Consider the following 14294-nt stretch of genomic DNA (forward strand, 5'->3'; position numbering starts at 1 on the left):
TTCTTCAGGAATGAGGAAAGTGTCCTCATTCTTTTCTCATTCCTGATGAAGGGCTTTTGCCTGAAACGTCGATTTTTTTTTCCCTGCTCCTCGGATGCTGCCTGACCTGCTGTGCTTTTCCAGCATCACTCTGATCTCCAGCATCTGCTGTCTTTTTCGCCTGGAGGTTTTACTAGTGTTAGGTAGGATAGAGATGTAGTTACTTCTTAGGACATTGGGGGGCACTGTGAACCTATAGTTTAAAATGATGATCAAAGTAATTTTAATTCTGGGCTTGTTGCCATGACAACTAACAAAGCTGATGTTCAAATGAAAGAACATCAGCAAGGTCAATTTTGCCTGCTAAACTAAGTGATTAGATTAAGGTAAACTATGTGATAATAAGACTAGGAAAAATGTCTCAATCATAGTAATTCTTTGTGTCTATGATACAGAATGTCTCAAATATATGTAAAGCCTTTGTAAAAATGTTTCCAGAATACATAGAACATTTGTTTGCAAATTATACCATTTTGAAGAAGGCTTTTGTTTGTGAAAGATCACGTTGCATGCATTGAGATTAGAAAATAGTATACCTAACGGAGCTTATCGATAGATTTTCAGAACTTGTACATTTTCTCCAGCGAACCATTCGATCTTTCTTTCGTGCTTCGCTGTAACAGCTAAGTTTCTGCAGCTAAATAAATGTACCTCCAATTATATCAAATAATTGGGTAAGTGTGGTCTCTCCTTAAAAGAACACGCTTGGACGTTATTTCGTCCCAACACTAGCTACCTGATGAAGGTGCAGAGCTCTGAAAGCTCGAACTTCTAAACAAATCTAATGGACTACAACCTGGTGATGTGTGATTTTTTTTTTTACCTTTTGTACACCCCAGCCCAACACTGGCATCTGCATATTGTAACTTGATTGTTTTAGGGAAGTTCTACAGAAACTAGAATGATCTGTTCTGAATTCCTGTCATGTGCAGGCAGCAATGACTTTTGTAATCCCCTTTTCACAGGATATGAGAAGAGCAGCTTTGCAGGTAGAGCTTCCCAACTGAGTACCATGTGAAGGTCTGACAGAGCCCCTTGATTCGTGGGACAGGAGAGACGTCCCTCTTTCAGTCCAGAAGGGTAAAATTCTTTGAACGTTTTTGTCTGCTTCAGTAGGCTCTTGAAGTATCGTCTTTACCTGAACCACAGGGGCACGTGCCTGAGCCAGCTTTCCCCACAGTGGGCAAAGAAGTCTCAGGAGGCATTCCGCGCGCCATGGAGAAACCGTGGAAGTGTGGGGATTGCGGGAAAGGATTCCGCTACCCGTCCGATCTGGAGATCCACCGCCGTTTCCACACTGGGGAGCGGCCCTTCACCTGCTCCGAGTGCGGGAAGGACTTCAGCGACTCGGCCAACCTGCTGGCCCACCAGCGGGTCCACACCGGGGAGCGGCCCTTCACCTGCTCCGTCTGCGGCAAGGGCTTCTCTCACTCGTCCAACCTGCTCAAGCACCGGCGGGTCCACACCGGGGAGCGGCCCTTCACCTGCTCCGTCTGCGGCAAGGGCTTCACCCAGTCGTCCCACCTGATCTCACACCAGCGGGTCCACACCGGGGAGAGGCCATTCAGCTGCTCGGTCTGCGACAAGGGCTTCACCCGCTCGTCCCACCTGCTTTCCCACCAGCGGCTCCACAACGGCAAGAGGCCGTACGTCTGCTCCGAGTGCGGGAAGGCCTTCACTAAGTCGTTGAAGCTGAAGTCCCACCAGCGGGTCCACGCCGGGGAGCGGCCCTTCACCTGCTCCGTCTGCAGCAAGGGCTTTACCCAGTCGTCGCACCTGCTGGCCCACCAGTGGGTCCACACCGGGGAGCGGCCCTTCACCTGCTCGGTGTGCGGCAAGGGCTTCCCTCACTCATCCACCCTGCTGCGGCACCAGCGGGTCCACACCGGGGAGCGGCCCTTCACCTGCTCCGTCTGCGGCAAGGGCTTCCCTCACTTGTCCACCCTGCGGTCCCACCAGCTGCTCCACACCGGGGAGCGGCCCTTCACCTGCTCGGTGTGCGGCAAGGGCTTCTCTCACTCGTCCACCCTGCTGCGGCACCAGCGGGTCCACACCGGGGAGAGGCCCTTCACCTGCTCCGTCTGCGGCAAGGGCTTTACCCAGTCGTCCACCCTGCAGTCCCACCAGCTGCTCCACACCGGGGAGCGGCCCTTCACCTGCTCCGTCTGCGGCAAGGGCTTCCCTCGCTCGTCCACCCTGCTGCGGCACCAGCGGGTCCACACGGGGGAGAGGCCATTCACCTGCTCTGTCTGCGGGAGGGGCTTCGCTCGGTCCCAGCACCTGCTGCGGCACCAGCGGGTCCACACGGGGGAGAGGCCATTCACCTGCTCTGTCTGCGGGAGGGGCTTCGCTCAGTCCCAGCACCTGCTGCAGCACCAGCGGGGGCACAAGTGACGGGGCCAGCCGCTGTGAGTCACCGCCTAGGGCTGAACCCTGGGTGGGAGGGGGGAGGGTCACTGCAGTTGCTGTGCTCTCATCTCCTTGGCATCCAGTGGCTCTGCGAGCCTGCGACTGCGCATTTCCTCCTGAAGTAGAGATGTACAACACAGAAATAACTCCAACTCCAACTCCTCCATATCCTCAACTAATCAAGTCCCATTTGCCAGCAATTGGCCCTATCCCTCCAAACCCCTCCTTACACAGATACCCAAGTGGATGCCTTTTAAATGTTGCAATTGTACCAGCCTCCACCACTTCCTCTGGCAGCTCATTCCGCACGCACACACCACCCTCTGTGAAAAATGTTGCCCCTTAGGACCCTTTTTAAATCTTTCCCCTCTCACCCTAAACCTATGCCCTCTAGTTCTGGCAAAAGACTTTGTCTATCCCTATCCATGCCCCTCCATGATTTTATAAACCTCTCTTAAAGTCAAACCTCAGCCTCCGACGTCCCAGGGAAGACAACCCCAGCCTGTTCAGCCTCTCCCTGTAGCTCAAACCCTCCAACCCTGGCAACATCCTTGTCAATCTTTCTGAGCCCTTTCAAGTTTTGCAACATCCTTCCGATAGACCAGAAGTGCACATAATACAGAGGAGCTTCGATTATCCAGAATTAGATGAACCAGCACGGTGGCTCAGTGGTTAGCGCTGCTACCTCTCAGTACCAGGGACCCAGGTTTCATTCCTGCCTCAGGCGACAGACTGTGTGGAGTTTGCACATTCTCCCCGCGTCTGCGTGGGTTTCCTCCTAGTGCTCCGGTTCCGTCCCACAGTCCAAAGATGTGCAGGTCAGGGTGAATTGGCCATGCTAAATTACCCGTAGTGTTAGGTACATTAGTTAGAGGGAAATGGGTCTGGGTGGGTTACTCTTCGGAGGGTCAGTGTGGACTGGTTGGGCCTGTTTCCACACTGTAAGGGATCTATTCTTCAAGCGACCGAAATACACCCTGCATGTGTCCTTTGGATAATCGAGGTTCCTGTGTATTCCAAAAGTGGCCTAAGCAACGTCCTGTCCAGACCCCAACCCCTATACTCAGTGCTCTGGCCCATAAAGTGATCCACAGAATCTGCGGGACTTGCTTAATCCTGGGAGGTGTTGTGATGAATATAGGTCTAGGGAGGGTAGAACTGTAGTTGTTGCTTGGGGAATCGGGGGGTGCTGCGAAGCTGTTGTTTGGACCGCTGACTGAAACCGTCTCGTAAACAGCTGCCAAGGCCGAGTGAGCTCAATAACAGGCTCTGCTCGGCGCAGCTGCCAAGGCCAAACGAGCTCAAAAACAGGCGGCTGGACTGTTGTTTACGAGACTGAAACCGTCTCGTGGGCAGCTGCCAAGGCCAAACGAGCTCTGTGACAGGAAACGCTTTGTATGCGAGAGATCACGTAGCTTTGCTTAGCAAAAGTATATCAAGAGCGATTTTGTAGGGGGAAGGCAGAACGCGCGCCTTCTCCAGTGAATACATGGTGATTCACTGTATCAGCTACGATTCTGCAATAAAGCCTGCTTGAGCCAAACGATTGAGCGTCTATGGTCTCTCCTCCTAAACGAACACGCGAGGACGGGACTCCCGTCTTAACATTCTGGTGACCCCGACTCAGGGAGGGAAGAGACAGCAAGTTGGCAGATCGGTTGGCAGACAACTTTCGGCCGAAACTTTCTAAGGTAAGGAAGCGCCTGTTACATCTAAAGCTTCCAGTAGTTAACTTTTAAGTTAGTTCTTGTCTGCTTCCCGATCCTCTCCAACCCAAATTAATTTGATTTGGCCGCAGAAGGTGGTTGAGTCTAAAACATTGAATGTTTTTCAAGAAGGACTTAGATAGGGCTAAAGGATCAAAATGTATTAGAAGAAAGTGAGTCCAGCTATTGGAATGTTATTCCTTATTGTGAGGGGAGTTAAATCCCATAAGTTAAGAGACTATGCTTCAGTAAAAGAGGGCAGTTATGGAGACCATATCTGGAACACGGCACAATGTTAGGCACCTGTATTTAAGAATGGGTGTATGTGTTCAGAGAGCATTTGGAAGGGATGGGTTGTCTTTTGAGAACAGGCTTTGTTTGTATCTGCAGGAGCTTTGCAGAGTGAGTGGTTATTAATCGAAACTTAAGATGTTGAGTGGTTTGAAGTTTCATCTGGTGGGATAATCTTAAATTGGAAGTCTCTGTTTCAAAGGCCACAGATTAGAACAATTTTTTCTTCCTTTATGGAGAATTGGGAATCTTTGGAACTGTTCTGCAAAAATGTGGTGTTAAATATAGATTCTTGATCAGCAAGGAGGGAAATCTTCTGTGCTGTACTCTTCTATCTGTGTCCTAAGATACATGGGATTACAGAGTAAATGGATCATCCATAGCTTGAATAGCTGAGCATTTGGAAACCATTAGCAGAATTGGAGACAGTCAGCATAGATTTATGAAAGGGAAGTCAAGCTTGACAAATTTACTGGAATGTTTTGAGGATGTAAATAATAGAGTTACTGAAAGGGAGCCAGTGGAGGTGGTTTATTTGGAATTTCAGAAGACTTTTAACAAAGTCTCAATAAGGGATTAATGCGTAAAGTTCAAGAATGTAGGAATAGATCTAGTTTGAGGTGGATATAAAACTGGTTGGCAAGTGGGAAAAGAGTAAGAAGAAACAGGTCTTTTTCTGAATGGGAGGCTGGAAATGAGGGGCAGTAGCCGGATCCTGATGTGGATAGGTTTTTGCCCTGTTGTAAGATTCTCCATACAGGTATCAAAGGACCCATGCGGAGCGAAGGTGGTATTGGACTCCGACCCCACACAAGATCGCTTACCCGAGGATATCAAGTTGGTACAATTGACAAAGCCAGCTGCAACAGAACCCGTTTCCTCACGAAGAGTGAAGCAGCCGAATTAACGGTGAGCCGAGTGGACCTGTGGTGGTACTGCGGAGGTAGGATCCTGTACAATTGGTTGCCTCTAAATTGGCAAGGGAGTTGTGTCCTAGTAACCCTGAATCCCCGCTCTTTATGTCCCCACGAGCCCCTGGTGATTACACCTTCCAGAAGCCGCCCCGGGGACTCGATCCCCATGCCCGACATAGGCGAAACATCAACCCAATAGTGGATTTAAAGAACCCTCATGGGGTCTGGATCGATGCAATCAGTCACGCCAGAAACATCCCTGATGAGTATAAACTAATAGACGAGGTGGCCTTCGGCTTTGAGAGCTTTCCCCTTTTTGTGGCCATCTTCCCCATCACGATAAATAAACACACCAATAGAATCGATCTCATCCATTATAATGTCCAAAGGCTTGCCAACTTAACCCGAGATGCGGTTGACGCAATCCACGAGCAACTTGCTCAGACTTCCCTTATGACCTTGCAGAATAGGATGGCCCTGGACATGTTACTGGCCGAGAAAAGGGGGGTCTGTGCTCTGTTTGGAGAAACGTGCTGTACTGCGATAACAAACAACACAGGCCCGGATGGCAAGCTCACCAAGACCTTGACAAAACTCCGAGCCCTAGCCACTGAACTGAAGCAACAGTCGGGGGTTAAAAACCCAGTCATAGATGGCTGAATAGCACATTCGGTAGATGGGGAACTGTGCTGGGACAGCTGGCCCTTGGTTTATGCATCTCTGTTGCTATCTTTATTACCTGTGGTGGTTGTTGTATACCATGTATCAGGACGCTTGTGACACGAAAGATTGACTGTGCCCTGACGGGAAAGGATGACCCCCCGCCCGCATACCAGGCAGCGGTGCTGGAGGAGCCTGTGATGGGGGCACCCCAAGGAAAGATTACGGGATCGGAACCAGAGGGAATGGAGGAGCTATGCCTGAGAGAGAAACGCGGGACAATATATGATTTTGCTTTATATCATTTCTAATCCTTTTCCTTCAGGGCCTCAGAATGTGAGGGCTGTGGTCCAAAGACCCCCTAGTTGTATATTTTTCCCATTCAAATTGGCAACAGGTAAATTTGTGCTTTTTATGCTGCAGTTAGAGATTGTGAAGTGCTATATGCCTCAAGACTGAAGAAACTATTGTTTACCCAAAAGATTCCTAGCCAACATCTTGTATTCCTAAAATGTTTTGATTGGTCTCAAAAGCCACTGATCACAGTAATAAGCCAGTAGCTGTGACGTGGATGTGGGTTTTTGTTGGTCAGTAAAGATAACTGGTTAGCCAGTGACGGGTAAGATTCCTCGAGCGAGGAACAACCTAAGATAGGCACAGTCATGCATTGGCCCTCAGAATAGTGGCCTGTGGCTTTAGCAGATCCCTGGCTTTTGCATCCGTACCGGAATCTGGTCAAGTTTCTGGCTGGCAAAGCAGCTTGATAGAAGGAAAATCGTGCACTCGGTACATTGTATTCACTGTATTTTTGACAAAGGAAAATGCTAGTTTTGTGGCATCTTCCAGAACCGACTTAACAACAAACCTTTGGGAAGGAGGGAAAGCTCATTGAATCCTATTACAAAAGATTTGACACGATGTCAGTAGTTTGAAAATTTATTTCAAGATGTCATGGTATAATACGACCGATTTTAATGAGTAGTTGTATAATTAGGTGTTCTTTGGACAACAGACCTTCATTCTACACTCATCCTAACTTTTGTTAATCTTGAGATCTACTTATGAGACCTTTCTTGTAGTTTTTTTTTAAAAGAAAAGAATCTAGAATTGCCTACCAATTGTTAATTTTTGTTTGTTACTTGTTTTGTAACAGTATGCTGCTTAGTGACCCCTTCACCCTGACCTAATGTTTCCCTAGAACCGGTCAGTCGGGTCAACATAATGTGTTCGGAGAAGCCAAAGGGATGTTTGGTGGGGCATCCGCCGACACACCTGGCACCGGTTGCCGCGCGACATTGCGTTTGTAGCGGTATGGGTTGATGTCACCTCAGTAGAGGCCAAGGGAGGGAATGTTGGGATGGATATAGGCCTAGGGAGGGTAGAACTGTAGTTGCTGCTTGGGGAATCGGGGGGCGCTGCGGAGCTGTTGTTTGGACTGCTGACCGAAACTGCCTGTGCAGCTGGACTGCTGTTTACGAGACTGAAACTACCAAGGCCAGGCGAGCGCAATGGCAGGCTCTGCTCAGCGCAGCTGCCAAGGCCATACGAACTCAATAACAGGCGGCTGGACTGTTGTTTACGAGACTGAGACCGTCTCGTGGATAGCTGCCAAGGCCAAACGGGCCCTGTCACAAGAAACGCTTTGTGTGCGAGAGATCACGTAGCTTTGCTTAGAAAAGTATATCAAGGGCGATTTTGTAAGGGGATGGCAGAACGCGCGCCTTCTCCAGTGAATGCATGGTGATTCACTATCAGCTACGATTCTGCAATAAAGCCTGCTTGAGCCAAACAATTGAGTGTCTGTGGTCTCCTCCTAAACGAACACGCAAGGACGGGACACCCGTCCTAACAGTATCCACACCGGGGAGAGACCATACACCTGCTCTCAGTGCGGGAAGGCCTTCAGCACATCCTCCCACCTGCGGAGCCACCAGCGGATCCACACCGGGGAGAGGTCGTTCATCTGCTCTCAGTGCGGGAAGGGCTTCACCTACTCCTCCAACCTGCGGAGCCACCAGCGAGTTCACGTGCCGTTGCAAGGGGATTGAAGGAGTGACGGCCGAGTACCATTATCGATTGGACTATCAACCCGGTTCCGGGGACACCTGGGTTTGAATCCCCCCATGACAGATGCAGAATTGGTATTCGGTCAGAAATGTGGAGTTCGGAATCTAACGATGAGACTGTTTCAGGGAGGGGGTGGTGCGGGGGGAGAAATCCCCATCTGATTCCCTCTCTCCTGTGTTAGGGAAGGGAATCGCCATTGTGGGAAAGGCTACACTCAGTCGTTCCAGCTGCATCCTTTACCTGGTCTGGCCTACACGTGACTCCAGACCCACAGCAGTCTGGTTGACTCTACACTGCCCTTCCTCCACTGGCAAAGGAGCGGGGAGAAACTTACTTGGAGACAGGGTATGGGTTGAAATTGCTGAGTGAGGCAATACTTCCTCCAGGTTACGGCTGTACTAAGGATCCAGTTACAAAGGGACAACTTGGTGCTGACCAATAGTAAAGACAGTGAGGTGGGGGGGGTGGGTGAGGAAACAGGGGAGGTGTGGTGTGTGCACTTTCACCTTGAGCTGTTCAAGAAACAACTACTTTTTCTCTGCCTTTTTGCTGGGGAGATCTGAAACTGTAAGAAAGTTGGGTTGCAATAAAGGTTACCTGAACTTACCACTGGGCTTAGACTCTCATTGAACTCCAAGAGGTTTTTGTTTTAAAGCTGCTCATTTCTTTCAGCCTCCTGCACTAAGTTTAGAACATAGAACAATCCAGCTCAGAACAGGCCTTTCGGCCCTTGATGGTGCGCCAACCTGTGAACTATTCTCAGCTCGTTCTCCTACACTATCCCAAAATCATCCATGCGCTTATCTAAGGATTGTTTAAATCTCTCTAATGTGGCTGAGTTGACTACCTTAGCAGGTAGGGCATTTCACACCCTTACCACTCTCTGTGTAAAGAACTTGCCTCTGACACCTGTCTTAAAGCTATCACCCCTCAATTTGTAGTTATGCCCTCTCTTGAATAAGGGCACAACATTTGCAATCCTCCAGTCCTCAGGTACTAAATCCGTCGACAATGACGACTCAAATATCAAAGCCAAAGGCTCTGCTATCTCCTCCCTAGCTTCCCAGAGAATCCTCGGATAAATCCCATCCAGCCCAGGGGACTTGTCTACTTTCACTCCTTCTCGAATTGATAACACCTGTGTGTAACTAACCTCGATCCTTTTGAGTCTAATATCTCATACCTCATTCTTTTCCTGAGTGAACACCGATGAGAAATGTTCATTTAGCACCTCTCTGCTCTCTACAGGGTCCACACTCCACTTCCCACTTCTGTCTTTGACTGGCCCTATTCCTACCCTAATCATCCTTTTATTCGATTTGCTAAAGACTGCTTGTGTCCTCTCTTTGCTCTTCTTAACTCTCTCTTTCAATCCTTCCTCGGTGATCTGAAATTCTCTATCATCTCATCTGTACCATCTTGCCTCATCAACACATACGCCTCATGAAACAGCATCATAAGACACAGAACTTATATCAAAAGATCAGTGTCATGCAATTAATAGAATATATTGAACAAACTGAGATAGTCTTCATCTCTTAGAATGGGTGCGGGTTTTGGTTCATTAATATGTAACAATGTTCTTGAGTTGACTTAAGGTTTTATGAAAAAAAAAGACATCTCCGCTCAGACATTGCATTAAAGGTGTGAGATTTGAACCTGTCAGTATTCCAATCTTGAATCAGACTGGTTCTGTTTCCAAAGTCGGAATTTGTAAAATATTAGATGCATTGACTGCCTGAAGATTGTGTGCTTTTTGAACAAAATTGAATGTATCTGCAAATATAATTCTGCCAGTAGTGTGTGTGTGTGCATGAGAGAGTGAGAGTGTGTGCATGTGAGTTTGTGTGTGTGCGCGCAGAAGTGTGCGTGTGCATGCTTGGGAAAGGGAAGTGTGATGGAGTATGAGGCTGCGAGTGTGAGAGAGTGTTGAGGGGTGTGTGTGTGTGTCTGTCTGAGAGATAGAGTATGTGTGTGAGAGAGAGCCTTAATCAAAGCAAGGGGTTGCATTTTTGCTAAAACAAGGACTTGTACAGATAATGATCGGGCCATGAATCGTGTTAGAGAACAGACAGACGTGGGGGGTCGTGTTCAGAAATAAGGCTCTATTTGTATTTGCAGATACATTCTATTTTGCTCAAAAAATACACAATCAGTAAGCAGTCAATCCATGTAATATTTTGTAAATTACACTTTGGAAATAGAACCAGTCTGACTCAAGACTGGGACACAGACAGACTCTGACCTCACACCTTTAATGCATTATGTGAACTGAGATGTCACATTTTGCTATGAAACCTCGAGTTATCTTGATAAGGTGCCTTGCAAGAAGGTCTGGGATTTACATGTGAATGATAGCTGCAATCCAGTCTAAAAGATAAAAGACTTGACAGTCCAGGTTTGTTCAATATATCATTTCGGTGGCAGAACGCGATAATGTTTTTCTATAAGTTATGTCTTAAGATCTTATTCTCCACAACCACCTGAAGGATCAGCGCTCTGAAAGCGAGTCATTCCAAATAAACCTGTTGAACACTCACCTGGTGGTGTGATTTTTAACTTTGTCCAGGTTAGGATGGATTGACCATGCCCAGAGGTGTGCAGGTTAGGTGCATTAATCAGGGAGTAAAAGTTGAACAATAGGGGTAGGGGAATAGGTGTGGGTCTGTTACCCTTTAGAGGGTCGGTATGGATTTGTGGGGCTGAGTGGCCTGCTTTCACACTCTGGGGATTCTCTGAAGGGAAGGGATTGGCACAAACTCATTTTTTTTTTGCTTCCCAAAATCAGACCTCCTCACCTCTCAGCAGTATCCCAATGTTGTGAAAGATATTAACTTTCAGGTGGAGTTATCCAAAATTCAGAGATGTCAGTCTTGACGTTTTTGCTTTTCTGCCCCTGGAAGATCCTGAATCAGCACCTTCAGGGGAATTAGTTAGAGTGGAGTGAGAACAGAGGGGGAGAGAGAGTGGGATGGTGCTTTCAATTTTGTGAAATAACAAAAGAACTTTCCGCAGAAAGTAGAATTGCTTGTTCAGAATTTCTACCCTGCACTGACAGTGATGACTTTTGTAATCTCTTTTTACATTTCAGGATCTGAAGATGGAAGTTTCAAAATCAACAGATGAAGGCCTAATGCCCAAAACATTGACTCTCCTGCTCCTCGGATGCTGCCTGACCTGCTGTGCTTTTCCAGCGCCGCACTTTCTGACTCTGACTCTCCAGCGTCTGCAGTCCTTACTTTGACGTCCATGTCTGACAGTCATTCAATCCAATCCATCGGGACCGCAACAGTTTGCAACTACGATTCTGTGAGGAGCAAAGCTGTTTGGTTCCTGTTTGGGTACGTTTTCAGCATCAGTGGGACTGGATGAGAGACCCTACCATTGCAGTGCACTGAGTGAGGAGCGTGTAACAGCTATACGGTTTGGAAAGAGGAATTCACGGTGGAGAGAAGCTCCACATGCGTTTGTGCGGCTGAAGCTTCGGCCATGGAGAAACCCGAGGAATCCCGCCCCGTGGAGAAACCATGGAAGTGTGGCGACTGTGGGAAAGGCTTGTTTCCCGTCTGCCCTGGAGACTCATTGGCGCAGTCACACTGGGGAGAGGCCGTTCCCCTGCCCTGACTGCAGGAAGGACTTCAGCGATTCCTCCAACCTCCAGACCCACCAGTGGATCCACATGGGGGAGAGGCCCTTAAGCTGCCCCGAGTGCGGGAAGGCCTTTACCCAGGCCGCCTCCTTGCTGACCTACCAGCGGGATCACGTGGCATTGCAGGAGGATTGAAAGAAAGACGGCCGAGTGCCTTTACCAACTGGACTATCAACCCAGTTCCAGTGGCTCCCGAGTTCGATTCCCACAACAGATGGCGGAATTGGAATTTGGTCAGAAATTTGGAGTTCAGAATCTAACGGTGAAACCATTGTCGGTGGGTGGGGGTGGAAGAAAACCCCCATCTGATTCACTCAGTTCCTTTTTAGGGAAGACTTGAGCAGTTATCAGAGCAGTCGTCCCAGCTGCATCCTTTACCCAGTCTGGCCTACACGTGATTCCAGACCCACAATAGTCTGGTTGACTCTATGCTGCTCATCCAACTTACTTGGATACAGGTTGAAATTGCTGAGTGAGGAAATACTTCCTCCAGATTAAGGCTACACCAAGGATCCAATTACAAAGGGACAACTCAGTGGTGACCAATAATGAAGAAAGTGAGGAGTTGCACTTTGACCTTCAGCTGTTTTTAAAACATTGCTACTTTTTCTACACCTTTCTGCTGGGAGATTCTGAAGCTGTAACAAAGTTGGGTCACAATAAAGATTACCTGAACTTCACACTGAGCTCATACTCTCAATGAGAGCTTTAAACTGCAACAGGTTTTTGGTTTAAAACTGCTGATTTCTTACAGGAGAAAGTGAGAACTGCAGATGCTGGAGATCAGGGTCAAGATTAGAGTGGTGCTGGCAAAGTACAGCAGGTCAGGCAGCGTCCGAGGAGCAGGAAAATCAACATTTCGGGTTTGCTCCAGACTCCACCCTCCTTACTGTGTCAACCATCTGTGAGTAGGGTACTCTCTTCACAACTCCTTTTCCATTTTTTTCATTCTGGGCTTCAATTTATGACTTGCAGCAACTGAAAGGAAAGAGAATGAATCCATGGAATGGACAGAATTGGGAAAAGTTTGTATATAACAGAGTGTTTCATGTATTGAGTGAATGTAAAGAGGAAGTGGTGGATACATGTTCAGATGCAACGTTTAAAAGACATGTGGGCATCCAAGATGGCGGCGACTCAGCAAGTCTGAGTTTACAGTGCTCTTCCCAAAACCTGGGTAAAGTGAGTTACTCACCCCCACCACACTTACCAAACCACCCAAAAAAATTTTCTAACCTTAATTAGCTGCTTACTATTATATTTAAGCAGTTTAATATTAAGTGGATAATGAGTAAACCAAAGGGACCCCGCAGCTCTCAGAAAACAAAGACTCCTCCGGCTGCAGCTGATGTAAAAACAGGCCTTGAAGAGATGATTGCCAGGCTGGAAACGACACTCGTCAATTTCATCGCAGAATCCAGACAGAGGTGGAACTCATTCGAAGAAAAGCTACAAAAGCACAGCCAGGCTATTGAGGAACTGCAGGGCCGAGTGGAGGGGGCGGAGCTAAAGGCCACGACCTCCGAGGCTGCAGCACAAACAGCTGCAGAACAGGTGCGAGCTCTGGAGCAGAGAGTCCGGGCCTTTGAAATCTACATGGATGACCTGGATAATAGAAATCGGAGAAAGAATATCCGTCTTCTGGGCCTCCCTGAACAAGAAGAGAAGGGACAATTAGCAGCATTTCTGGAGCGATGGCTGCCCCAGCTTTTAAACCTGGGGGCTGAAACTGACCGGGTAAGGGTGGAGTGGGCCTACCGGGTCGCAGTACGCGGATCTGGCCCAAACCAGCGCCCACGCCCGGTCCTGTTCCGGCTGCAGAGTTATAGGGAGAGGCAGATACTCCTGGATGCCTCCAGAAATCTTGGAAAGGATCCTAAAGCCATGATCCATGAAGGATCCAAGATTATGTTATTTCAGGACTTCTCCCCGGCTTTGGCCCGAAGGAGGAAGGCGTTTGATGAGGTGAAGAAATGTCTAAGGAACTTAAATATTCAATTCATCTTACGCTACCCAGCGACGTTATGCTTTAACCACGAAGGATCCGAGTATAATTTTAGATCACCAGAAGAGGCTAAGGAACTTTTAGACTCGTTTAAATAAATCGTAAGAGACAATTTATGTTGGCTTGCCTCTTCCACACGCCGTGGGGAGAAATGGATACTTTACTCTACTTTACTTTTGCTTCTGGGAGCAGGGTTGTCTTCCCTTGCTATTTTATGTTATTATACTTAACTGTAATTTGTTGGAGTTGTAATTTTATAGTTATGTGTGTTTGTACGTGGCATTGATGCTATCAGATATACTCAGGTATGGGTGGGGAGGGGTGGGGGTGGGGCACTCACTGTTAACTCTAGCTCGGTATTATATCTAAATCCTATTAAGGAGCGCCCGGGTCAAGGGTGGGACACTGTTTGGGAGAGGATATGGTGGACCTTTAGAAAGGAAGTAAGGCCCCCTGAGAACAAGGGGGAGGATCTCCATTCAAACATGTTTTTTTTTGTTCTTATTGTTTGGAAATAGTTTCCTTTTTATTATACTGTTATGAGTGTATTAGAG

At 47.9% G+C, this 14294-nt stretch overlaps 2 protein-coding genes across 2 annotated transcripts; both read left to right on the forward strand.

The window, feature by feature from the left end:
- Positions 1-1008: 1008 nt before the first annotated feature.
- LOC132811293 (zinc finger protein 229-like) lies at positions 1009-3972 on the forward strand. Its single transcript, XM_060822794.1, has one exon. The coding sequence runs from the start codon at positions 1255-1257 to the stop codon at positions 2431-2433; it is 1179 nt and encodes a 392-aa protein (XP_060678777.1). The 5' UTR covers positions 1009-1254; the 3' UTR covers positions 2434-3972.
- A 3555-nt stretch (positions 3973-7527) lies between these two features.
- LOC132811296 (zinc finger protein 358-like) lies at positions 7528-11966 on the forward strand. The gene is made up of 2 exons (XM_060822796.1): positions 7528-7663; positions 11404-11966. The coding sequence occupies exons 1-2, from the start codon at positions 7528-7530 to the stop codon at positions 11868-11870; spliced, it is 603 nt and encodes a 200-aa protein (XP_060678779.1). The 3' UTR covers positions 11871-11966.
- Positions 11967-14294: the final 2328 nt, after the last annotated feature.

This window comes from Hemiscyllium ocellatum, unplaced genomic scaffold, assembly GCF_020745735.1.
Source record: "Hemiscyllium ocellatum isolate sHemOce1 unplaced genomic scaffold, sHemOce1.pat.X.cur. scaffold_2178_pat_ctg1, whole genome shotgun sequence".
Classification (NCBI taxonomy): Eukaryota; Metazoa; Chordata; class Chondrichthyes; order Orectolobiformes; family Hemiscylliidae; genus Hemiscyllium; species Hemiscyllium ocellatum.

Excerpts from the sequence above, each read along its gene's own strand:
- LOC132811293 (XM_060822794.1), top strand. The coding sequence starts at position 1,255 with ATGGAGAAACCGTGGAAGTGTGGGGATTGCGGGAAAGGATTCCGCTAC.
- LOC132811296 (XM_060822796.1), top strand. The coding sequence starts at position 7,528 with ATGGCAGGCTCTGCTCAGCGCAGCTGCCAAGGCCATACGAACTCAATA. Across the intron at positions 7,664-11,403 it reads CCTGTCACAAGAAACGCTTT|CAAAGCTGTTTGGTTCCTGT; the intron begins GTGTGCGAGAGA and ends TTCTGTGAGGAG.